The sequence below is a fragment of the Quercus suber genome, unplaced genomic scaffold (genome assembly GCF_002906115.3).
Source record: "Quercus suber isolate HL8 unplaced genomic scaffold, Cork oak 2.0 scaffold_253, whole genome shotgun sequence".
Taxonomy (NCBI): domain Eukaryota; kingdom Viridiplantae; phylum Streptophyta; class Magnoliopsida; order Fagales; family Fagaceae; genus Quercus; species Quercus suber.
Genome location: NW_027069709.1, coordinates 79,907 through 105,132, shown reverse-complemented (window position 1 = coordinate 105,132; position 25,226 = coordinate 79,907). Strand labels below are relative to the sequence as shown.

At 34.0% G+C, this 25,226-nt stretch overlaps 3 protein-coding genes across 5 annotated transcripts; all 3 read left to right on the top strand.

Annotated features, from left to right (window-relative positions):
* Positions 1-2,565: 2,565 nt before the first annotated feature.
* On the top strand, positions 2,566-11,238 carry LOC112040795 (disease resistance protein RUN1). Its single transcript, XM_065780987.1, has 3 exons — positions 2,566-3,383; positions 9,634-10,735; positions 10,822-11,238. The coding sequence occupies exons 1-3, from the start codon at positions 2,863-2,865 to the stop codon at positions 11,221-11,223; spliced, it is 2,025 nt and encodes a 674-aa protein (XP_065637059.1). The 5' UTR covers positions 2,566-2,862; the 3' UTR covers positions 11,224-11,238.
* Positions 11,221-21,844, top strand: LOC112040849 (disease resistance-like protein DSC1). Of its 3 annotated transcripts, XM_065780989.1 has the most exons (7): positions 11,221-12,308; positions 12,397-13,130; positions 13,851-14,061; positions 14,366-14,542; positions 14,624-14,710; positions 16,056-16,308; positions 16,879-17,604. In XM_065780989.1, exons 1-2 carry the CDS (start codon positions 11,238-11,240, stop codon positions 13,048-13,050), a joined length of 1,725 nt encoding a protein of 574 aa, XP_065637061.1. In that variant the 5' UTR covers positions 11,221-11,237; the 3' UTR covers positions 13,051-13,130; positions 13,851-14,061; positions 14,366-14,542; positions 14,624-14,710; positions 16,056-16,308; positions 16,879-17,604. The 3 variants fall into 3 exon arrangements, with proteins under 3 accessions (XP_065637061.1, XP_065637062.1, XP_065637060.1); XM_065780990.1 differs by lacking the exons at positions 14,624-14,710; positions 16,879-17,604 and adding an exon at positions 21,671-21,844; XM_065780988.1 differs by lacking the exon at positions 14,624-14,710.
* LOC112040794 (TMV resistance protein N-like) lies at positions 20,945-21,370 on the top strand. The gene has a single exon (XM_024073692.1). It carries the CDS (start codon positions 20,945-20,947, stop codon positions 21,368-21,370), a length of 426 nt encoding a protein of 141 aa, XP_023929460.1.
* Positions 21,845-25,226: the final 3,382 nt, after the last annotated feature.

Genomic DNA, 25,226 nt, shown 5'->3' with positions numbered 1-25,226 from the left:
GACCCTCCACTTCTACGTGTTTTCATTTTTCTTTTCTTTTTTTTGGGAGGGGAGTTTTGGATAGCTTCCAAGTATTTTCCTAAGCATACAGAGGCCTGCACAAATGGAGCTCGCGTGGGGAAAAAGCCGCTAAAATTGGGTCTGATAGTCAAAGAAAACAAAAGAAGAAGAAGACGAAGAAAGAAAAAGGAAAAAACAGTGAAGCATAAGAAGATATATAGAAATACTACGTCAACGCATAAGTAAAATTCTATTTACTATAATCCAATTTGTTTTCTTTTCTATGATTGAGGTATTATCTTACTAAGAGCATTAAAATACTAATGCTATTCTATTTTACAATTCTAAAAACCCACTATTCTATTATACCATCCAATTTTACAATACCTCCACATCCCAAAACTCTATTTTTATTAAAATATTATTTTTTAATCTTTCTTTATTATTATTATTTTTCTAACCGTAACTTTGTTTTCCTGGGCTTTTCAACATTCTTTTTTTTTTCCTCTCTTTCTCCCTCAACCTTTAGCCCCAGTTCAACATACAAAGCCACACACACAGAGACCCATATACACCGATCAACCTATCCAAACCAATCACCACACACACACATAACCACACACACACACACAGCCACACACAAACACAAACCATCAAACCTTAAACAGAGCCACACACACACACACACACACACACAATCCATCAAACCAGTTGGAGCCAATGATCAACCCAGAAAAACCCAGCCGTCAAAAATACCCAGAAAACGCCGATGTCAACCCAGAAAAACCCATCGGAACAAAACCCATATTACAAAAAAAAAAAATAACCCATCGGAAACTCAGAAGAACCAGCCAACCACGCCGTGACCCATGCCGTGACCCACCAAACCCATCACCGTGATCCACGCCGATCTCGCCATGACCTCGCCGGACCCAAACACTGGCGATCTCCGACAACCAACAACCCACTTCAGCCACAACCCAACCATGAGATGACCCACACCGTGACCCACGCCGATCTCCACCAAACCCATCACCGTGACCCACGCCGATCTCGCCATGACCTCGTCGAACCCAAACACTGGCGATCTCTGACGACGAACAACCCATTTCAACCACTTCAGCCACACCCAAACACCGGACCCAACCACAACCAACGACCCAAACACCGGACCCAACCACGACCCACAACCCACTTCAGCCATACCCACCTCTTCCTTTAAGAACCGGTCACAGCAAAAAAAAAAAAAACCACAACCACCACAGTGAAGAGAGGAGAGAACAGATGAGAAAGAGAGACGGAATAGAGAGAAGAAAACAGAGAAAATGAGAGAAAGGAGAGAGAAAGTCAGTTATATGTTTTTGTAAATTATTATTATTATTTTTACAATACTTGCTACAGTACAATTCCACTTTTGGAATTGTACTGTAGCAGTATTGCAAAAATATTTGCAATACCTGCCTTTACCATTTTCTGATGCAGCACGTTTTGCCCCTTAAAATGCCAAATACACCTTAGATATAGCATTAGCACTCTAAGATCACCTCACTTATTGGCATAATAGCATTACTGTATTATTGTATTGAAGAAATTGTAGCTATAGAGTGGATGGCCACTTGAATAATAGAGAAGTGCATATATCATTTTATCTTTATAGTTTTATCTTGCTAACAATTTCCTTTTATTTTAGGACAAAGTTTGCCAACGGCACTAACTTTACTAATTATTTTTTTATTAGATGTAAATTTTGATTAATGTGCTGTTGGATAACATTTTCTTATCTTTCATATTTGCAAAATTTTCAAAAGATTAAAAATCAATAGCTATATCATCAATAAAATATTTAAATTTTAAGTTTTTGTAATGTAAAATTATGCATTAAAAATAAATTTATAGATTAAATAGTAAATAATATCTGATTAACGGAAAATTTAATATACATGTTAAGAACATAAAGAACAAACACTCCAACAGATAGACTTTCAAAATATATAAATATGCTAATTTTTTCAATAAGAGTTGTAGCCATTAGCTACAAATAAACTTTGTCCTTTATTATTATTTTTTTTAAAGAGTATAATTTAGCAAAAATAGCCTAGAGAGTGACTGGTATTGACAAGTAATCCATTCAAATAAATATAAGTAAAAATTCAATTTTATACTTAATTTTACAATATATTTAAGTGGTTGATAAGGAAGAAACTTAATTGATCACCATTTTTTACGTCAACTTATCGCCCTTTTTTTCATGACTCACGGTAGACCATTTTGATAAATTGTGATATTTTGAGTGAGTGCAATTTTGAAAGTGGCCCTTCTGTTCCTCCATATGTTTAAGTGTTTTCTTTTTCTTTTATTTTGGATAGCTTACAGGTATTTTTCTGTGCAAGCACATGGAAGTCTGCACAAATGGACCCACGTGAAAATAGCTTCAAAAGTTGCTGGTTTGATAGTAAAATTAAAATAAAGAAGAAACAAAAGGTCGTGGAGCCCAGGTGAAAAAAACAGCAAATTTAGTTGGGTTTGAAAGTCCAAAAAACAATGACAAATGTAAATTGTCACTAACTTCACTTGTCCGGCACGGTCAGAACAAAACGAAAAAGCCAGACTTTATGGTGTGAAAATGGCCAACTTGATAGACAAAACAAAAGCAAGTGGGAAATTTCATAGATAGTCACCTGGAAGTTCACTCGTTTTGACTACTTTTTCAGGACGTGCAAAGCAGGGAAACGATTGCATATATCACCAACCAAAGCCTTGGTAGAGAAACTTAAAGTCTCTTACTGTTGCTCCCATTCTCTAATTCTGCAACACTTTCTGCTACATATCGCTTAACAAGCTAGTAAGTTACCAATTGCTTCCATGGCCACTCAAGCAACTTCCTCCTCCCCCTCTTCAACTTCTTCGTCATCTTCTTTTTCTTCTTGCCCTCGATGGAAATACGATGTGTTCCTCAGTTTTTGCGGTGTTGACACCCGCATGAATTTCACAGATCATCTTTATACTGCTTTGAAACAAAAGGGTATTATCACTTTCCGGGATGATGAAAAACTTGAGCGAGGAAAGTATATTTCTGTAGAGCTCTTGAAAGCAATAGAAGAGTCCAAGTATGCTATCATCGTTCTCTCAACAAACTATGCTTTTTCAAAGTGGTGCTTGATTGAACTAGCAAAAATTGTTGAATGCATGGAGAAGACCAAATTGACAGTATTGCCTGTCTTTTATCATGTGGATCCCTCTGACGTTAGGAACCAAAGAGGCACTCTTGCTAAAGCCTTTGCTAAACATGAGGAAGATACCAAAGTTAACACAGAAGATATGCAAGCATGGAAAGCTGCTTTGAAAGATGTGGGTCATTTATCTGGATGGCATGTGCATGATAGGTAACATTTGTCTTTTTAANTTTTTTTTTTTTTTTTTTTTGGTATTATCAATAGTGACCAACTTCCTCTTTTCCTTTAGAGCGATCATCTACATATATTTGGTATTGAGAAATCAGTGATTTATATTTTAGACCCAAGTTTTATAGCTAATGTCAGTTTTAAGCTAATTATTGTACAATTTAAAACCCAATAGTTTAAGTGATTAGCCAAATGAAGGTAGAGAGAATGATGAAGGTTTAAGCTCTGGGGTTTATGGGTTTTCTCTAGCTCTTCAAATAGAAATTCAAGTCATAAAATCAGGGGAATGGGATAGTATATATAATTATATATAGGTAGGCTAAGAGGCTGAAATTGAAAAGAAAAAAATTATAGAATATATTGTCTCAGATTCTTTAAAGTTTGCTCTTTCAAAGTGTTTGTACGAGAGAGGGACAAATACTAGTTAATCGATTTTCAAAGTCAACTTTTAATTTGTCCTTAAGTTCACTTCTTGCGATGAAGTTTGTAAGAGCGAAATACCTCAGCAATTTACTTTCATTTTCCACTTTGAGAACTTCACCTTACCAACCCAATACAAATGAAAACCCACGAAATACAAGAAAACATGAAAGTTAAAATAAACAAAATACAAAAATATTTGTCATGAAATTAGCCAACAACTAAAGACCTAACAGGTATAATACATATATCTTTCTTTCCTTTATTTATTTTTCCTCATTTGGGTCTGTTTACATTATAAATCAATTATTGGAACTACCTTTCCCCCCTCTATTTATGTTTGGGATAGTTCACAATTCCCTCTCTTATCTTTGAAACCAACCAATTCTTTTCTCTATGTTTGAAAAATAAGAAAATACTCATAATCCTTTACTTTTTTTACTTAAATCCAACGAAGTCACAATGATTAAGTATACAATCCAAGTCAAGAAAATAACAATAAAATCCTCTACTTTTTATGTTCCTTGTGATGTATGACTAATAACCTTTTGAAAAAATGTTGTTGAATTTAATTTAAAAAAGACACAGATTAGGGGCATTTGCTCATTTTCTGAATATTCAAATATAGAGAGGAAAATTTATTGATTTTAAAGATAAATGGGAAAATTAAAAAAAAAAAAAAAATGAGTTAGATCGATAAAGAATAAAAAAAGAATAATAAATAAATAAAACATATTAAGGTAATGTTTAAACAAAGAATTTAATAAATAATTATTAAAAATCAAGAATCTTGTAAAATCTGAGTAGTTGTCAATGGAATAAAGAAATGAGAAGCGTTTTGAAAGATGTAAATTTCGGTTTAAGTGGCTATTGGTATGATTTGCAATTGTATTTAATAATTTGATTGTTGAAAGAGGGGAGATTTGAATCCTTGACGTTTCCATTGAAAACGTCAGGAACTACAAGTACATCTATTGGTCTATTTGTTATAACTTTTTTCTTGCTATGAAGATTAAAGAAAATTAAAAAAAGAGCCTGACATAGAAATCCAAGAAATGTACAAAAAATGATTTAATAAAATTAAGAACACTCTCAACTTATTAAACTGTGTTAGCCACAAAGAAACACATGGTTCTCACTTAGATTATATGATGTGCTAAACAAATCAAACCTCAATTACTATGCTATATTATAAGATTTTCGAATTCCATTTTTTGTATTGCATGAAGCTAAGATTGTATTTTGAATATTTGGTCTCCTTTTTTTTATACTACACTAGCTTAAAACTCTTGCATAAAATTAAGAACATCCACAATTAGATACATATATTGTCATGACCCAAATCCAAACCATGGATTTATTCGGACTGGCATGCTTATACCAACCCTACGCCTAATATTAATACGAACCAACTAACTTGAGTATGAAAATTTTTCTTTTCCTTTTAACACATTGCTATAATTTTATTTGCCAATCTCACAATATGGACAACATAGTCCAACTATAGGAAGTGATAACATCATAACCAATATCATGGAATCACATTCATACTGTTGCATCTCCATAGTTTACATGAACTCCAAAATGCATAACAGTGAAAGACTAATACCATCATAAGTATCATCCATCATAAGTATCATTACAACCTGAAATGTTTGGTACAACCTCACAATAAACTGCACAACAGAATTACATTACAGAACTAAACTTGTTCTACCACATAGCTAATTGCAGTTATGTACTAAGCCTCTAATCTGAGCTGCAAAAGGGTACTTGCTAACTGAAAATGTTGAAGGGTGAGTGTTCCACTTGCTCAATAGGGGATGTATGGCATGAGCATCTAATAACATGCATGAAATGCATGATAAACAAAATAATTTGCACAAGCGGATATGACTCGCTTACAAACCAGGTTCATGGTAAAATGGTTTCATGAATTTGCATAAAATATAATATAAACTTTCTTGAATTATAACATTTCATCAACTTCATTATGAAAACATGAATCATAAGCTTCATAGCATGCTCTAAGTCTCCTTTGAGAAACATAACTCATAAGCATATATATCATGAAATCATAAGTTTTGGAAATCATTATCTTTAAACATATAACTTGGGTTTCATAAACCGTTCATGAGAATCATAACTCCCATACACTGAAAATGCCTGTGCAAATCTCATAACTGAACATAAAATGTGAAACTCGTGAATCTGAAGTTGAAACAGCCAAGAGTGTCAAACATACTGAAAAACTACTGGATGTAATAAGTATTGGATCATCTAAATCATTTCTTAAACTACATTACCTGACCCTTAAGGCTAGCCATTTGACTCTGTGCTAGGTATAAACATCTAGGTATGGTTCATGTGACCCTGTGCCAGGTACTTCCCAGGTATAACCATCTAGGTATGGTTCATGTGACTCTGTGCCAGGTACTCCCCAGCTACAAACATCCGGGTACAATTGTCATATGACTCTATGTCAAGTACTCCCCAAGTACAAATATCTGGGTACATTTTTCATCTATATGAAGTTCTCCCTAACCTATGCCAAGTACAATTTTACAATGACTGGATACATATTTCCATAATTCTCATTTCTTGAAAATTCTTTACTTTCAAAAGAGGTTTTAGAACATCTTTCATATGCACATGATTTACCTTTCATAACTCACTATAAAACAGTTTGTATAGTTTTTAATAAAATCGGTATAATTTCATTCAAACATAAGCATAAACACGAAGCTTTGTTATTAAACACATTTTTTTCTATTCTCGTGTATTAACATACAACCTTTGAATAACTTTACTAAAACATGAATATTCCTCATGAATCAAAATTTTCTATACCACTTTCTCCATACCACTCCATGTACCACAAATCAAAATCTGTCATGTGTCTATTAATTCCTAAATTTAAGTTTTTGTTTCACCAAAATAAAAGATCAAGAAAAAAAACCCTTGTTATTCCCCCACCACCACAACTTCCTCCACCGTCAATAACTAGAGACCACCACCCCAATCTCACAGGCACTGTGGAATGTCCATGAAAAAGGCCAAATGGGTCCATTCAACAAATTAAAATATGATTTTCATTCAAACTTCCAACCAACAAAACCTTAATGCCACAGAAAATATTGAATCATAAAGTGGGATCGATTGGTAGCAAATTTGGGTCGGTTTTGGCTTTGGGGTTTCTGGGGGTAATGGTATTTGTTTTGCTTAAAAAGTTAAGGGAAAGGGGTAGAGGAAGACGGGTTTTACTTTGTTGAATTTAAAGGTGTTTAACGTGTTTTTTTTTTTTATTATTAAAAATACAACAATCAAAAGGCTAAATTTAGTGCAAAATTCAAAACCCAAGAAGTACGGAATCCTAAATTTAGCCTTTTGATTTGCTGTACTTCTTGGGTTTCGAATTTTGCACTAAATTTAGCCTTTTGATTGGGGTTGTGGCGGTGACTATGAGGTTGGGGTTGTTGTGGTCTCTTGCCAGTGGAGGTGGAGGAGCTTAGTGGTGGTGGTGGCCCTGGTAGGGATGAGAAGGTTTTTATTTTTTAATCTTTTATTTAAGGAAAGTGAAACACAAACTTAAATTTAGGAATTAATAGACACACGGCAGATTTGATTTGTGATACATGGAGTGGGTACAAAGAAAGTGGTACAGAAGTTTTTGATTCATTTCTCATTAGTAAATACAATTACAAAACATGGGCTATTAAACGATCATGGCACATTCCCTTACCTTGGAGCAGTATCTTGAAGTCTCAAAGCTTTGCAGGTACTGGTCTTGACCTGTCCCTAGATCAAAGGATGGAAATTCCGTTACTTAGTACCATTCTAGCCTATAATAGGTATTCATTTCATAACTTAGCTATGAACTCCCATAGATTTTCATTCTTTACCCTAACTAGGTTCGTAGGAGTCCCTATAATTACCCAAAACCATAGCTTTAGCCTTTAGGAATAAAATCCCAAAGTTAGGTGTACATTTCCTTTTAACTACCTATTCCAGCAGCATATACTTCATTTGCAAGATTTCAATAGGCTATCAAATCACATCTAATTTTCATGAAAATTTACAGAGCGACTCCTATAAATGTCTATTAACATTTTCAGAGCAAAGGAATATAACTATGATTTCCCAAAAATCATACAAAGCAGCGTACTCAAATCCACCTTGACAGAGTTGCAGTCAACTTAGAAGTTGCACTATCATTTTTATACTCATCCAATTACTGTGAGACCAATTCCATTAAAACCATATGTATATTAGCTTTTATAGGGACTACCCCTAGCATCGAAATTCACCGAATAGGATTTAATCAAACTTTTTCATGTTGTGTTTGAATCTGTCACAGTGACAATTTTAACACATTTACAAATAAAATAATTACAAATGGTCTTATTTTCATGTGGGAATTTTTATACTTGTACTAGACATGTTTTTTATACTTGTACTAGACACGTTAAAATATATTAATAGGCAGCCAATTAAGCATTTTAATCAGTATGGCATATAATTAAAATTTAGTGATCAACACCGCATTAATTACTAACTATAATTTTGCTTAATTGTATAATCACATGCAATGAATAAATTAGTAAGAACCCTAATCCACCTAATTAGTAAGAACATCATATAAGTTTCATTTAGCAAAAACCCATCATTTAAACTCTTGTTTCCTTCAATCTTGTACACATGCAAAGCTGGGTCCTTAAAAGTTAAAACTTTCTACCCACATGCAGTTTCACATAACTACTTTAATTCCCAATAATATCCAATTGAAAAATAGTTTCTAAAAGAGATTTCCCACGCATCAAGCTAATTCTAACTATTATATTAAGCTTACATGGATTACTGAGTGAAAAACTTGGATTTTCCCCTACCCCTATGCTCGGTTCTTTGAGAGAAATGTACTAGAATCACTCTAGTTTGAGTCTTAATTCGAGGAGAACTTAGAGGGAGAGAGCTTGGAAAATGGAGAGTGTGTTTCTTCCATGTAGTTCTTTTGTGAGACGAGAAATTAAAATGGTCTTCGTAGGCCTCTGCATGGCCCACCACCTGGCTGATTTTACCCTTAAGAGGAGCACATGTGTGAACTATGCATGATATTTTGGTGTCAAGTGTGTCTTCATTTGATTGGTTAATAAGGTCTACTAGTGAAATTACTCAATTACCCAGCATGAAATTCAATTAAAGACTTGACATTTTTTTTAGGGACTTAGCTTTTAGGTTACTCTAACTTATGATTAACTTTTTTTTGATGAAAAACTTATGATTAACTAGTTACTTACGAAGAGTAGGTTTTTTTTTTTTTTTTTTGATCAATGAAACCAACACAGTGTCTATATATATATATATATATATAATAACCATCATTAATAGTGTATGCTAATTAAACCAAACCACTTATTTTTACTTACTCTTGCATTAGGGTCCATTGAATTAGGTTAAGGTCCTAATCGTTGCTACCTAAGAAGTAACCGACTTTACACACTCATAATAAATTTGAATGCAAACTATTCTTTTTTTTTTTTTGAAAGCCAAACTATTCATATTTAAATGCATGAATTTGAATATAAAAATAGATGATGCAAAATTAGAGTATACTAAGAAGGATACTTAGCATAATTATAGTGTATTTATAGTCTACAGGAACATAACATTAAATTATAAGGTAGTTAGAAGGAAACTTGGTAAAGAATTGAAGTGCCATTAGAATCTTATTTAAATTATTGATTGAGCTCCCACTTTCATATATTATATACAATTATTCTACCATGAAATTTTTGTTTTGCTAACTTCTTTGCAGGCATGAATCAATAGTTATCCAAGAAATCCTTAAAAAGATACTTGGTGAATTGAATCTTATATCCCAAAATATTGTTTTCAAGGACCTTGTTGGAATAGAATCTCGCGTGAATGAAATGTTAAATTTATATTTAGATGAAGGGCTTGGTGGTGTTCGCTTTGTAGGGATTTGCGGGATGGGTGGAATGGGTAAAACAACTATTGCACAAGAAATTTTTAAAAGAATATCTAGCAATTTTGAAGCTACTTGCTTTATTGCTAATGTTAGAGAAGAAACTAATAATCAATATCTAGTTTCTTTACAAAAACAACTTCTTTCTAAGATCCTCATGGAAAGTGAAATAAATATATGGGATGTTAGTGAAGGAATCAGTGCTATAGGGAATAGACTATGCAACAAAAAGGTTCTTATAGTTCTTGATGATGTAGACGGAGAAGAACCACTAGAAGCATTAGCAGGGAAACATGATTGGTTTGGTCTTGGGAGTAGAATTATTGTAACAAGTAGAGATAGGCATTTGTTGAGAAGACACGGAGTGGATGATGTATATACAATTAAGGGGTTGAATGATGATGAAGCTTTGGAGCTTTTTAGTAGGAGAGCTTTCAAGAATCCACAACCTGAAGAAAATTATGCAAAATTGTCTAAGGATTTTGTGAAATGTGCTAACGGCCTTCCTTTAGCTCTTAATGTTTTAGGTAATTCATTGTTCGATAAAACAATGGATGAATGGAAAAGTGCCCTAGATAAACTAAAAATAGAACTTGATGGAAATATTATGAAAATACTTCAAATAAGTTTTGATGGGCTAATGGATACAGAAAAAGAACTATTTTTAGATATTGCATGTTTCTTCAAAGGAAAGAAAAAAGATTTCATAAGAGATATACTAGAAAGTTTCGGTTACCATCCAGACTGCAATATTCGTGTCCTCATGGATAAATCTCTTATAACCATTGAAGAAAATGGAATTTTGTGGATGCATGATTTACTTCAAAAACTAGGTCAAGAAATTATTCGTCGTGAGTCCCCTAAAGAGCCAGGGGAACGAAGTAGGTTGTGGATTTATAAGGATGTCCTTCATGTATTGCAGAAAAATACTGTAAGTTGACAAATTTAATCCTGTAAGTTTACAAATTCTTCTAAGCATTTATCAATTATTCTAATTTCATTGTTCTTGATTATTAGGGAACGGAGGTAGTTGAAGGCATAATGCTAAACATTTCTATTCAAAAAGAGGAACACTTAAATTATGAAGTCTTTTCAAAGATGAAAAAATTGCGATTGCTTAAAATTAATTTTGTGCAACCTCAACATGGCCTCATTAGAGGTAATGTGCAACTTCCAAAAGATCTTAGTTATCTTTCTGATGAGTTACGCATTATAGAATGGTATGGATATCCTTTTAAATTCATGCCAACTATTTTTCATCCAAACAAACTTGTTGAACTCAGAATGCATTGTAGTCGCATCATACAATTGTGGAAAGGAATTAAGGTAAGATTTTCACTCAAGAAAATTTGTTTGTACTTCCTTTTCATTAATACTAGACTTTATCTAATAATTTTTTTGGTTTATAACAGATTTTAGGTGCGTTAAAACTTATGGATCTAAGTGACTCTCAATACTTGATTGAGATCCCGGACCTTAGTAGAGCCCCAAAGCTTAAGCAATTGATTCTTCGACGTTGTACAAGACTATATAAGATTCCCACATCTCTTGGACATCTCAAACAGCTTATTCGATTGGATCTAAATGGTTGCAAATGTCTCGAAATCCTTCCTCACAAGATCAGCTTGGAAGCACTTGAAATTTTCGATTTTGGTGGTTGTTCAAGACTGAAGAAGTTTCCAGAAATTGTAGGAAATATGTCACGTTTGTCGAAACTTTGTTTGAGTGAGACAGCTATAAAAGATCTACCATTATCAATGGAGCATTTAACGGGCCTTATAAAATTGGATCTAAGAGAATGCAAAAACCTTTCAAGTCTTTCAAATGGCTGTTGTTGTTTGAAGTCTCTAAAAATTCTCACTTTATCTAGCTGCTCAAAACTTGATACAATACCAGAGAATTTGGGTAATATCGAAGGCCTAGAGGAGCTAGACCTGAGTGGAACTGCTATAACAGGGCTTCCTTTATCTGTTGTTCACTTAAAAAATCTCAAAACACTATCTCTTCGTGGATGTTTGGGGCTATCATCTAAATCATTCAATAAGCTCCTGAGTTTTCCTTTAAAGCAACGAAAAAGAAGTCCTAATCCCATGGGCATGTTAGAGTGTTCTTTACAAGGCTTATGGTCTTTGACGAAACTAGATTTAAGTTATTGCAATATTCGAATGATTCCTGATGTTATTGGGTCCTTGTCATCTTTAAAAAAATTAAATCTAAAAGGAAACAATTTTGTTTGCCTTCCTGAAAGTATCATTCAACTATCTAATTTGGAAGACCTTTATTTGGGTGGTTGCACTCAACTTCAAATGTTGCCCAAGCTTCCATTAAATATGTATGTAATCGATGCAAGAGGGTGCACCTCACTGGAAACATTATCATTTAGTCCAGAATATGATTTTGGGCCGAATATGAATCTTGTCAATTGCGTCAAATTGATTTATAATCAAGGCAAACGTGACCTATTCTCAACATTTCTAAGACATCGTATGATTCGTATCATTAAGGTCTGTCTGTCTCTCTCTCTCTCTCCCTCTCTCTCTTTCTCTCTTGCATGTGAGTGAAGTTCTAAACATCATGATTTGATTGTTTCAGAGAGGCTATAACCCGAATAGGTTATCATATCTCACAATTCCTGGAAGTGAAATTCCGAATTGGTTTAGGCACCAAAATGTGGGGGCTTCAGTGAATCTGCAAGTGCCTTCACATTTATTATTAAGTAGCAAATTTTTGGGAATCGCATTGTGCGCTGTTTATATATTCCGCCAGCATCATCGGATATATACACAAGAGCTTTGTTTGGTTAAAGTCAACGGATATACATATTTTGGATATCCGCTTTCTTTATCGGAGGAATTTGGTAAGATTGAATCGTATCATCTTTGGCTCCAATATTTTCCCTTTACACGCTGTCGCTGGAAAGAAGAATTGGATGCTAATGAATTCACCCAAATTGAGGTTACATTTGTAACTGACGGTCCAGGCTGGGAGGTTACGAAATGCGGAGCCCATTTGATATTCGAGCAAGACATTGAAGATCTCAATCAAACTAAGCCTGGGTCTAGCAGCTGCACTATCTCTCCTTATTATGAGGATGATGATTTGGGTGATTCAGAGAAAGATGCCAAAATTAAGGAAAGCCGTGATGATGAACCACCACACCCAAAGTGGACAGAGCACCCTAATCTAATTGAAAATTGGATTGGGAATTCATGCATACAAGGACAAGGTGACTCTGATTGTGAGTGAGGAAAGAGGAATCCCAGTGAAAGTGGCAACTTTGATGAATCTGCACGGTGGAGCAACTTTTTTTTCTCTTTGATTTATTTGTAAGTCACCTTTTTCTCTTTCTTATGGGTCTAGTTTGCAATTGATTGTGTGTTCATCATTTTTGTTCAATTATGCCAAAGGGTAAAATCAGCACTTTTGTTGTTCTATCTATAGTATTTGCTACAATATTTTGCATAGCAGAATACAAATGAATAAATGCATCCCCACTCCATTGTTGTTGTGTAATCAAATCAAAAGTAGAATATTTGGACCCTTTTGAAAAGAAAAAAAAAGACATGTGATTTTGATTTTCTTCACCACATTAATCCTTTTGAAATCTAAAAATGGAGTCAATGAATTTTTTTTTTTCTCAGTTGTAAGAAGCTTTGGAAATTTGCCTTTTGGTTTCCCATTTAGGCTCCTGTTGTGTTTTTTTTTTTTTGGATCCCAATATAAGAAACTTAATTACAATTTTTATTTATTTATTTCATTTAGACAATTTGATTTTAAAAATGAAGTTTTGTCTAGAACTCCTGGTGTGTTTGTGTGTGGATTATCTTTCCTTATAATATTGTAGTTGACGGATTATCTTCTGTCAATTAAATATCATTATTTGAGTTATTGCTTATCAGAATAGTCTTTATTGATGTTCTCTCAATGAACTTTTATTTTATTTGTTTATTAGTTAAATTTGTTTTCTTTTCTAGTGTACAAGCATCTAGATACGATTCTGGACAATTTGGAATTAGAAACTTCTCATCATTTTATTTGTCCATTAGAAACCAATAGCAGATAAAGAGGTTACAATGCCGGATGGCAGAGATGTTCGTACTACCGCCAGAGCATAGGGTTTGGTGCTTACTACAACGACCACTACACTGTCTTTGAGTGTCTGTGGGGTTGATGCTGATGATGATGGAGAGTGGAACTAGGTTTGGGGCTATTTCTGTTTGGCTACAAGGAAACTTGAGGACAAATAATGTGAAAAGGGTAAAAAGCTTTTGAATCATATGGGTTGAAATAGCAGTTCCTGTCCTGACTTATTTCTTGAGTTCTTAATTTTTTGGTTTCCCTTCAAAACACACACACACACACACACACACATATATATATATATATATATTTCTAATCCTATAATTTTCTTAGAAACTTTTCAGAACACATAAGCGTAGCTCTAGCAAGCCAGTTGTGTTTGGCTTTGCTGGCAATTTCTTTCCTTTAAATAAAACGTATTTTTCGAAGAAAATAGGACCTTATTGTGGTTTATGTTGTTTTGTATATATGCTTTCCGAAGGTACCAGTTGGAGCTATGCCAGAAAGCTTTGGAGGAGAATATTGCTGTTTATTTGGGGACAGATTGTGGGACGACCACATTGCTGTACTACTTATACAAAAGCTAGGTCACTTGATAAGGAAGCCCCAAAAGAGCATATGCATCATCCTCGCCCCTACAGTGGCTCTAGTTCAGCAGGTAAGCTACAATCTATCATGTTGGTTTTGTAATTTGATAATCAGTTTTGGCTTGTAGTTAAGTTTGAGACAATATTCGTAGGTTATATAGCTGGTACATTACACAATAATGAAGTGATGTGCTCTTTGGCTTGGCTGAAGTTGTAGGTCTGTAGGTCATGAGAAGCAGGTAAGGTTGTTGCTTTTTAGTGCTTATGTATGAAATTTCTCATTGTGATTCTAGATTTTAAAAAGGGGCATTTTGAATCTAGGTATTTCAAGTTCACAATGGAAGGGAGTTTGGCATTTTATCATCAGAACCATGATTATACTATAAGTATGAATTCATGATCCCTTGAAATATATAAACAAAATCAAGATAGGGCTAGACTACCTAATAGTACAAAAGCATCATTCCTAGAACCCAGGATTCAATTCCTAGAAATTGACCAACCTTGATAGTGAAGAAGTTTGGGCTTACTCTTTAAACAGCTAGGTGATATGTAGTGTAAGCAAGCAAATAAAGGATTGTGTGGCCTCTTTATCTGTTAATTGGGGTCTCATTCGTTAATTGATGATTGATAATTGTGAAAGAAAAATGCAAAACTCTAATTACGATTTATGAGGCATGACCCAGTAGAACAAGAAGCTCTAATAAGCAATTTCACCTTGAAAGACTGAGACAACCCCACTAATACCATTCTTAAAGATATGGGAAAACAAGTTTTAGAATAACCTCTCAACTACTTGCACAGTTGCCTTCAATACTGCTGTGCTCTTCCTTCTATCTTAAATTTAAATAGAATATCTCATTTATTTCTAATTCTCTTTGTGATTTGGTGAGTAATGACTTTTCCATCCTTTCACTCATAATAGCACTTCCTCATTTTATAAATACTGGAAATTTTACCACAAAATGGGTATTCACTCTTCAATAATTGATAGATTAACGTTGCCAAAATGTATATATTTTCTATTCTTTTGGATAAACATTGTAATAGACAGCTTAAGAGGTTCGAGACCATTGTTGTTTGTTGGTTATAGTTGAATTAGATTGGCACTGACGGAAAAGAAATTTAAATTAGAATATGTGATTGCCAGCCCTTTACATCATTTTAAGTGGTCATTGGAAGTAACAACTGAGAGAAGCATACTGCTTGTGTATATGATCTGTGTGATATTGGGTCCAATGCTAGTGTTCACAAACACTTTTATGGGACAATGTCCCAATATGGAATTTTGTTGATAGATCTCATGTGCATGATTTATACTATTCTCTGCATCTCAACCTGCACTGGAAAATGTATCCTCAAGATTTAAATGAGCCCATATTATTCCTTAATTTTGGTTTGGTTCTCCATTTCACAGGACATCGAATAGTTCTGCTTACAGTCATTATGGATATCCTTATTGTACATTAGAAAATATTTACAATGCTATGCTAGTATATTGGCTCTCAAGTTGTCAATTTTTAAAATTGTTTTTTATTGGGGGTGGGGGGTGTGCATATTGCTGTTGACTCTGCTCTCCTGCAGATCACGCTCATGTAACCGGTCAGATGCCTGTGAATTGACCATTATCTTCTGGACGTAAAGAGGATTTGCTGATGACTGTGCAGAAATGGTGTTCTGCTTCTGCTGATGACTCTGCTGTTAAGCCTTTGACAAGTTCAGCTGCTAAGTGGAGAAAGAGGCTTTCATAGGATGTATTCCAATTGAATCTACAATTGATAATGTGCAGTTGCATTTCAGTCAGTTTGGCTATGTTTTGGACGTGTATCTTCCTAAGGTAAAAAGTAGCTGATTTATATGTAGTTTAATTGAGAATGTGTGGATGTCTAGTTGATGAAAATATTACTGCATTGTTTTTCTTGACAACTTCTTTCTAAATGCTTCAACCATGCTATATAGCATGTGATAAGATGTATTGTTAAACCAGCTTGGATTTGTTCAAGTTTTTAAAATGGGCTTGCTTGTAGAGCGATACTTTTACCAACTTATCTATATAGCAAAAATTCAATATTGCGCAATGCTGAAATTAAGATGTTCAGATATGACTACAAGAGGGAAAATGAACACATGATGAACACTTAGAGGTAACACCAATTGGAAACAGATGAGATATTCTGCCAAATTCATCCAGGTAGAAGAATTGAAAATTAGTAATTTCTCAGAGGCTTTTCTTGGTACTAATTCTAATTGATTGCTTGGTTTTTCATGTTGCTATTTGCACATCATGTAAACTCATTTTGTACTGTAATTGCATATTCTGTGTTATATATTAGTATTTATCAGATCCTTTTTGGGTGTTGCCCATATGTTATTGGCATAACTAATATCATGATGCATTTTGCTTCAGGATGAAAGAAAAATGTGTCATAGGGGGTTCGGTTTTATGACATTGTCTGATGAAATTTCAGCTGAGTACACTTCTTAGAAAGTACATAGGATACGTGGGCAGACGTGTGTATGTTATCATGATATATGATAGACAGGTGCTTGGGTCCAATAGGCACTCATTTGGGTAGCTGAGTATCAAAGGAAAGAGCCTCAGAACTTTCTTGTGCAGAGTGGTTTGGTGGGCTAATGTCTATCACGTATGGTCTCAGAGAAACTCAAGAATTCATGGAAAGGTCAAAACAGAGGAAATCAAAGTGAAGAGAATGAGAAAGGATGTTAAGTTTAGAATGATGTTCAAAAGGAGTAACTACAACTCTATCCTAACCTAAATAGAGTTATCTGTTATAACTAGAGTGTACCACATTCCATCATTCATGGCTTCTGCTTAGAAGTTTTGCTAGTAACTGGGTTTGTAATTGGTCTTATTTTTTAAAAGAAGATGTTGGGTAAGATTAACACCAATCTGATGCTGTAGTTTAGTCTGAAGGCTCATATCTCTATGTAAAACTGGGTTGGGATGATGTACCACTGTTTTCAAATGGAGATGATCTTTTAATGTATAGGTCAGGGCAAATGCCTTTGCTGTAGTGGACTAACTGAAGTGTCTCAGTGTTCTAAGTGTTTCTGTTTGGAACAATAAAAAATAATGAATTATCCAAAAAAGATAGAAGAATGCTTAATTCCATATTTTTTTTGTGAGGATGCAACAGAAGTGTCTGTAGGGGCAAGGACAAGCACCCAATCCGTTATTGCATTTGTCATCATCATCCCGCTATAGCACCTTTGTATTCCATCCTAGTATTTTAGGCCAAATAGTTAATTATTCTAATTATGTTCTAGACTTGATAGATATTATCATACACAGTATTGCGTAAAAAAATAAATAGATGAATACATAATTTAGTTACCTAGGGAAACCAATGGAATAACCATTCCAAAGTAAAAACCACTGTCAGGGGCTTAACTAACAACCTTAAGGAAAATAGCTCCACTATGTAAATTTGAAATATATACAATAGGCTTAACTTTATAGTCGCTTCTCCAATGGTAGCATTTGTCATCCTCTTTTCACCTAATTAAGCATAAAATGCCTTCCACATCACCATTTATGCTTTTCATAACTGTGCGTCAAACAAGCTTAATTTGTTCACCTAAAAATCACTCATCTTGACCACCTTTCTCACAAAGTGGAAAGGGGAATTACTTGGTACATGATACAATATAGCAAAGCTTAGTAAGTTTATAGTGGCTTATTCCTTGATCACTAAAACAACCTCCCCAACTTCTCCTCCTCTAATTTGTTTATTGGATTTTTAGCTTCATTTCTAATTGACAATATATATATATATATTTAATCTTTATAAATTTTTATTTTGGTGTTATAAACGAGATAGAGATTATTTGGTATATGGCCATGTAGGAGACTAGGTTGCTAACGTCAACAATCAACCATGTAAAATATTGGTTTACAAAAATTAAAGTCTTAAAATATTTCTTTCCAAATAATTTATAGATCTTTTTAGAGGTAAGAAAAATAGTGCACAATCCTTTTTTAACCATTTATAGTCATTTGTGAGTTCTAGCTAGCTCAACTGGTAAAGTCCCTAATGGTTAAATAAGAGATCTGGAGTTTAATCCCCACCTACATCAAAAATTGATTGGTGTCTTGGCCTGATGATAAAGAGCTATCATTAGAAGCGGACGCCATAGGTTGAAACTCCTCCACCCCCCCCCCCCTCCCACCATTTATAGTCATGTATTTATGGAAAATGCTAAAGATATTTAAAAATTTATTGTGTAAAGCATACAACTTTAATGGCTTAATAAATGAAATTTAATTTAATTTTTTTATTGGTGACACATCAGTCTGTAAACTTTATGTAATAAAAGTTGTATATACATAACATAGCATTACTTTAATTTTGGGTCTTTTTATAACGAAGTGGTGCTTTTTTATAACGTGAGTTGAGCATTTTTTTTTCTTAAAATTAACAGGGGCCTTAGGTTAAGTTAGGCCTTGAGCTGCGACTACATGAATTGAAGAGTTTTTAAAAGAAAAAACATAGAGGATGTGTATTAATAGAGAGTTGCTTTGGAAAAAGTTGCTGGTATTATAGGAAGAGATCTTTTGAATCAAAAGATCTCTATTAATATACATCCTCTGTGTTTTAATTGAGGGAATGGGGATTTGAATCGTGGATGTCACTATTAGAAACACTATCAAGTACCAAGAAATTAAACTACTAGATTCTTGGTCGTTGAATTAGATTTACGCTATAAATAGTAAGCACTATTTTATTGGAATAATGTGAATGATCATTATTAAAGTATCCTATTGTCCCCATATATATACACACACACACACACAACGAGATACCTAGTTAGGACAAAAAGACATTCACTCTTTCAAAGCATTTATGCTTTTCAAACCATCAAACAAGCTTAATTTGTTCATCTAAAAGTCACTCATCTTGTTTCTCCCAAGAAAAAAAAAAAAAAAAAAAGGTTGCCTTTCTACAACGCGGAAAGAGGGGATTGTTTGGTAAGTTTATAGTGGCTTTCTTGGAGATTGTTTGGTATATGGCTATGTGAGAGATTAGGTTGCTAACATTAACAATCTAGTAATCTACCATGTAAAATATTAGTTTACAAAAATTGAAATTTCAAAATGTTTTTTTTTTTTTTCATTTAAATTATGGTTTTCAATTGGCTTAAGTTTCTATTAGTCTAATATTTTAGAGATTTTTTGGAGGTATGAAAAAAATAGTGCACAAATTGTGTCTATAATCATATATTTATAAAACATGCCAAAGATACATAAAAAAAATTTATTGTATAAAGCATACAAATTGATGTGACAATTAATGTGATTGGTAGATTTCAACCACCTAAAAAATAACTATTTGATTTTTTTTTTTTATTGTGATTGTGACACATCAATTTGTAAACATTAGTGGGTTCTAGTTAGCTCAATTGGTAAAATTTCTTATGGTTAAATAAGAGATCTAGGGTTCAATTCCAGCCTACACCAAATACTGATTGGTGTCTTGGTCTGATGATAAAGAGCTATCATAAAGAATGGAAGCCATAAGTAAATACTCTCTCAAAAAAAAATTTGTAAACACTATGTAATAAAAGTTGTATATCTATTGCATTACTCTATAATTTTTGGCCTTTTTATAATGGAGTAGTGCTTTTTTTATAAAGTAAGTAGAACATTGTAATTTTTTTTTTTTAATAAACAGGGTCCTTTCGCTAGGTCTTGAGCTGCCACTGCGTGAAGAGTGTTTAAAAAAAAAACATAGAGGATGTGTACTAATAGAGAGTTGCTTTGACAAAAGTATATAGTATTATGGGATGAGAGTTTTTGATAATTTTATATTTGAGAGAGAGGGGATTTGAATCAAGGATATTACTATATTGAAAATACTATCAAGTACCAACTAATCAAACTACAAAATTCTTGGCAGCTAAATTAGATTTAAACAATAAATAATATCTTATTTTAATAATGTGAATGATCATTATTGATATTAATTTATTAAAGTATCCTAATTTTTTTTTATGTAAATTAAAGTAGCCTAGTACCTAGTTAGGACAAAAAGATATACACTCTTTCAATAAAGAGTCGTTCATTTAGCCCAAAAAAAAAGAGTCGTACAGGAACCCCAACAATACCATGCATCTTCTCACTCTCACAAACCCACCACATGCAATGCACAGAAATTCTATATGCTTGTCCCCCATTATAAACCAAATAATATAGTTTAACAATTTACTTTTAAATTTACGTAGTTGTTGGGCGAGGAAGATACCTAGAAGATGAGGAGGGCCACTTGCACATAGAAAATGAATTGTTGACTCATGATTCATGAATGCCGAAACCTTAATTTGTCTTACTTAGCTACAGTCCACTCCACTGCCCAGTGTTATTTCAAGTTTTCAACAAGCTTTCTTCAGTCATACCCACAATTTTCTGTCTGTAAACTAAACGCGCTCACTGTTCAAGCTCATCTATTTCTCTCATGGCTTTTACTTCATCAGTACCATCTTCTTCTTCTACCCCTAGGTGGGCACACGATGTGTTTCTCAGTTTCAAAGGGGAGAACACTTATTTTATAGACAATCTATATGCTGGTTTGAAACAAAAAGGCATATCCACTTTTAGGGTTGATGAAAAACTCAAGCAGGGAGCAATCAATACTTCAGAACTCTTGAAAGCAATAGAAGAATCAAGAGTTGCTATTGTTATTCTCTCAAAAGACTATGCCTCTTCAAGGTGGTGCTTGATTGAACTAGCAAAGATTGTTGAGTGCATGGAGAAGATGGGGTTGGTAGTTTTGCCAGTTTTCCACTATGTAGATCCTAATGAGATAAGTCATCAGAAGGGGACTTTTGCAAATGCCTTTGCTAAATTAGGAAATTATAAGCTCAAATTGGACTTTGGTTGAAGAACCACATGGTAGTCACTTACTAAATCACCCAATATGGACAAACATAGACACAAAATTGGTTAATCCACATTCTACAAATGACTTGTCGAATCTATAAAGCCTGCCTCCTTTTTATAGTTTTAGTTTCCTGAAGAATTGTTATGATAAGCAAGTTAGAATGTCCAAGATGTCTTATTTTACACTTTTAAAAGATTTTTTTACTAGTGAACATAGCTAAGATTGTACTTATGTTGAATGTTTTGTCTCTAAATGTGACTTTATCTCAACAAAATTATTGTTCTGCTCTCTTCTTTACAGGCATGACTCAATAGTTATCCATTAAATCCCTCATAAAGATATTTAGTGAGTTGAATCGTGAATTCCCGAGTGTTTGCCAGGAACTTGTTGGAATAGACTCCCGTGTGAAGTGTTGGATTTATATTTAGGAGAAGGGCTGGGTGATGTTCGCTTTGTTGGGATTTGCGGGATGGTTGGAATGGGCAAAACAACTCTTGCAAAAGAAATTTATAAAAGAATTTCTGGTAATTTTGAAGCTAGCAACTTTATTGCAAATGTTAAAGAAAAAACTAAAAATCAAGGTCTAGTTTTTTTACAAAAGCAGCTTCTATCTACGATCCTCGTGGAAAGCGAAATAGATATATGGAATTTTTATGAGGGAATCAATGTTATAGGGACTATACTACATAATAAAAAGGTTTTGATTGTCCTCGATGATGTGGATGGAGATGAACAACTAAAAGCATTAGTTGGGACGCATGATTGGTTTGGTCTTGGGAGTAGAATCATTGTAACTAGTAGAGATAGCCATTTGTTGAGAAGATGCGGTGTGAATGATATATATACAATTAAGGGGTTGAATAAAGATGATGCCTTGCAACTTTTTAGTTGGAGAGCTTTTAAGAAACCTCGTCCTAAAGAAAACTATATGAATTTGTCTAAGAAATTTATGCGTTACGCCAAAGGCCTTCCTTTAGCTCTTAAAGTTTTAGGTTCTTCTTTGTTTGATAAGAAGATTAATGAATGGGAAAATGTCTTACAAAAACAAAAAGTAGAACCTAATGAAAAAATTTTGGATATACTTCAAATAAGTTATAATGGGCTATCGGATACGCAGCAAAAATTGTTTTTAGATATTGCATGTTTTTTCAAAGGAGAGAGCAATGATTGCATTAGAGATATACTAAAAGGTTTTGGTTACTATCCGGACTACAATATTGGTGTTCTTATGGAAAAATCTCTCATAACTATTGATGACGATAGAAATTTGTGGATGCATGATTTGCTACAAAAAAATGGGTCAAGCAATTGTTCTTCGTGAATCCCCTGAAGAGCCTGGAGGGCGTAGTAGGTTGTGGCTCTATGAGGATGTTCATCATGTATTGAAGAATAATACTGTAAGTTGACTAGTCTAAACCTGAACTTTGAAATACATATAGTCTTACAATTTTTCTGAGAAATTGCCAATTATTCTAATTTCATTATTTTTTGTTATTAGGGAACAGAGGTAGTTGAAGGCATAGCCCTAATAATACCTATTCATAAAGAGGAACAATTGAATGCTGAAGCATTCTCAAAGATGAAAAATTTGAGATTTCTTAAAATTGGGAAAGCATTCTCAAATGTGCAACCTCCAGAAGACCTCATTAGATGTAATGTGCAACTTCCGCATGGTCTCAACTATCTTTCTAATGAGTTACACATTATAAATTGGCATGGATATCCTTTAAATTACATCCCAACTAGTTTTCAACTAAACAAACTTGTTGAATTGAGAATGGTCTGCAGTGGCATTAGACAATTATGGAAAGGGATTTTGGTAAGTTTTTCACTTTTGGAAATGGGTATTTTCTTCATTTTCATTAAGGCTTGAGTTTATCTAATTAAATATTATTTTATAACAAATTTTAGATGAGTTAAAACTCATTGACCTAAGTGAGTCTCAAAACTTGATTGAGACCCCAGACCTCAATGGAGCCTCAAATCTTAAGCATTTGATTCTTTGAGGATGTACAAGACTGTCGTATATCCATGCATCTCTTAGAAATCTCAAACAACTTATTCGATTGGACCTAAATGGTTGCAAATGTCTCAAAAGACTTCCAAACAAGATTGGCTTGGATGCTCTTGAAATTTTTGACCTTGGTGGTTGTTCAAGATTGAAGAAGTTTCCAGAAATTGTAGGAAATATGTCACGTTTGTTGAAACTTTATTTGAATGAGACTTCTATAAAAGATCTACCAATATCTGTGGAGCATTTAACTAGCCTTGTTAGATTGAATTTAAGAGACTGCAAAAACCTTTCAATTCTTCCTATTGCTTGTTGTAGGTTGACGTCTCTAAAATCTCTCATTTTATCTGGCTGCTCAAAACTGGTTGAATTGCCAAAGATCTTAGGAAATGTTGAAGGCCTGGACGAGCTAGGTTTGGGTGGAACTGCTATAACAAGGCTACCTTCGTCCATTGGTCACTTAAAAAATCTTAGAGCAGTTTCTTTTAAAGGATGTGAATGGCTATCACCTAAATCTTCAAATAAAGTTCTTAGTTTTCCTTTAATGCCAAGAAGAAGTCCAAATCCCATGAGAATGTTAGTCTATAGTTTATCAGGCTTGTGCTCTTTGACCAAACTAGATCTTAGTTGCTGCAATCTTCAAACAATTCTTGATGTTCTTAGCAACTTGTCGTCTTTATTAAAATTAAGTCTAATAGGAAACAATTTTGCTTACCTTCCTAAAAGTATCACTCAACTATCTAGTCTGGAAGAACTTTATTTGTGTGGTTGCACTGGTCTTCGATCATTGCCAGAACTTCCATTAAATATTAAGCATATTTATGCAATGGAGTGTACCTCACTGGAAACATTATCATTAAGACCAGAAGATGATATTCGGCCGGATATTCGTCTTACCAATTGTGTCAAATTGATTGACAATCAAGGCTATGGTGATCTGTTGTTAACAATGCTATGGCGTTATATCGCTCAGGTATCTCTCTCTCTCTCTCTCTCTCTCTCTCTCTCTCTCTCTCTCTCATATGAAGTTTTAATCATCATGATTTGCATATTTTAGAGAAACTATAATCCAAAGCTATGGACATATGGTTTTGATATGCCTGGAGGTGAAATTCCAAAATGGTTTAGCCACCAAAATGTGGGGCCTTCATTGAAATTGCAAGTACCTTCAGATTTATTATGTGATAAATTGATAGGAATCACTCTGTGTGTTGCTTATGTATTTCGCCAACATTATCCACTTGACAAACTTGAAATTGAATATATGGGATTTTTTAAATTTATGCATAAGCTTTGGTGTTCTGTTATAGCCAACAAATATCAATATACCACACGGGGCATTTCTTTAACCGAAGAGTTTGGTAATGTTGAATCAAATCACCTTTGGTTGGAATATTATCCCTTCCAATATTTCGAAGAGGATTGGATAGAAGAATTGAATCAAGTTGATGCTAATGGATTCAGCCATATTCTGGTTGGATTTCAATCTACCAGTCCAGGCATGGAGTTTACGAAATGCGGGGCCCGTTTGGTATATGAGCAAGACATTGAAGATCTCAAACAAATGGCTAGGGGCAACAGTTGCAGCATCACTCCTTATGAGGATGACTTAGATAATTCAGCAGAAGATACCAAAGTTAAGCGAAGTCGTGATGAATCTGATGGGGATGGGGCTGGACCTAGTGGACAAGGTACATCTAATGACACAGACATACCTAATCCAAAGAGGATACAACTCCCTAATCTAATTGAAAGATTCGTTCCGCGTTTGGGAAATTGGTTTGGGAATTTAAGCACACATGAACAAGGTAACTCTGATTGCGACCAAGAGGAATCCCCATGAAA

What these genes read in the sequence shown, in the direction of transcription:
- LOC112040795 (XM_065780987.1), top strand. Translation starts at nt 2,863, where the DNA reads ATGGCCACTCAAGCAACTTCCTCCTCCCCCTCTTCAACTTCTTCGTCA. An exon ending in GGATGGCATGTGCATGATAG is followed by an intron (nt 3,384 to 9,633) that starts GTAACATTTGTC and finishes ACTTCTTTGCAG; the next exon opens with GCATGAATCAATAGTTATCC. An exon ending in ATGTATTGCAGAAAAATACT is followed by an intron (nt 10,736 to 10,821) that starts GTAAGTTGACAA and finishes CTTGATTATTAG; the next exon opens with GGAACGGAGGTAGTTGAAGG.
- LOC112040849 (XM_065780990.1), top strand. Translation starts at nt 11,238, where the DNA reads ATGGATCTAAGTGACTCTCAATACTTGATTGAGATCCCGGACCTTAGT. An exon ending in GTATGATTCGTATCATTAAG is followed by an intron (nt 12,309 to 12,396) that starts GTCTGTCTGTCT and finishes TGATTGTTTCAG; the next exon opens with AGAGGCTATAACCCGAATAG.
- LOC112040794 (XM_024073692.1), top strand. Translation starts at nt 20,945, where the DNA reads ATGGCTTTTACTTCATCAGTACCATCTTCTTCTTCTACCCCTAGGTGG.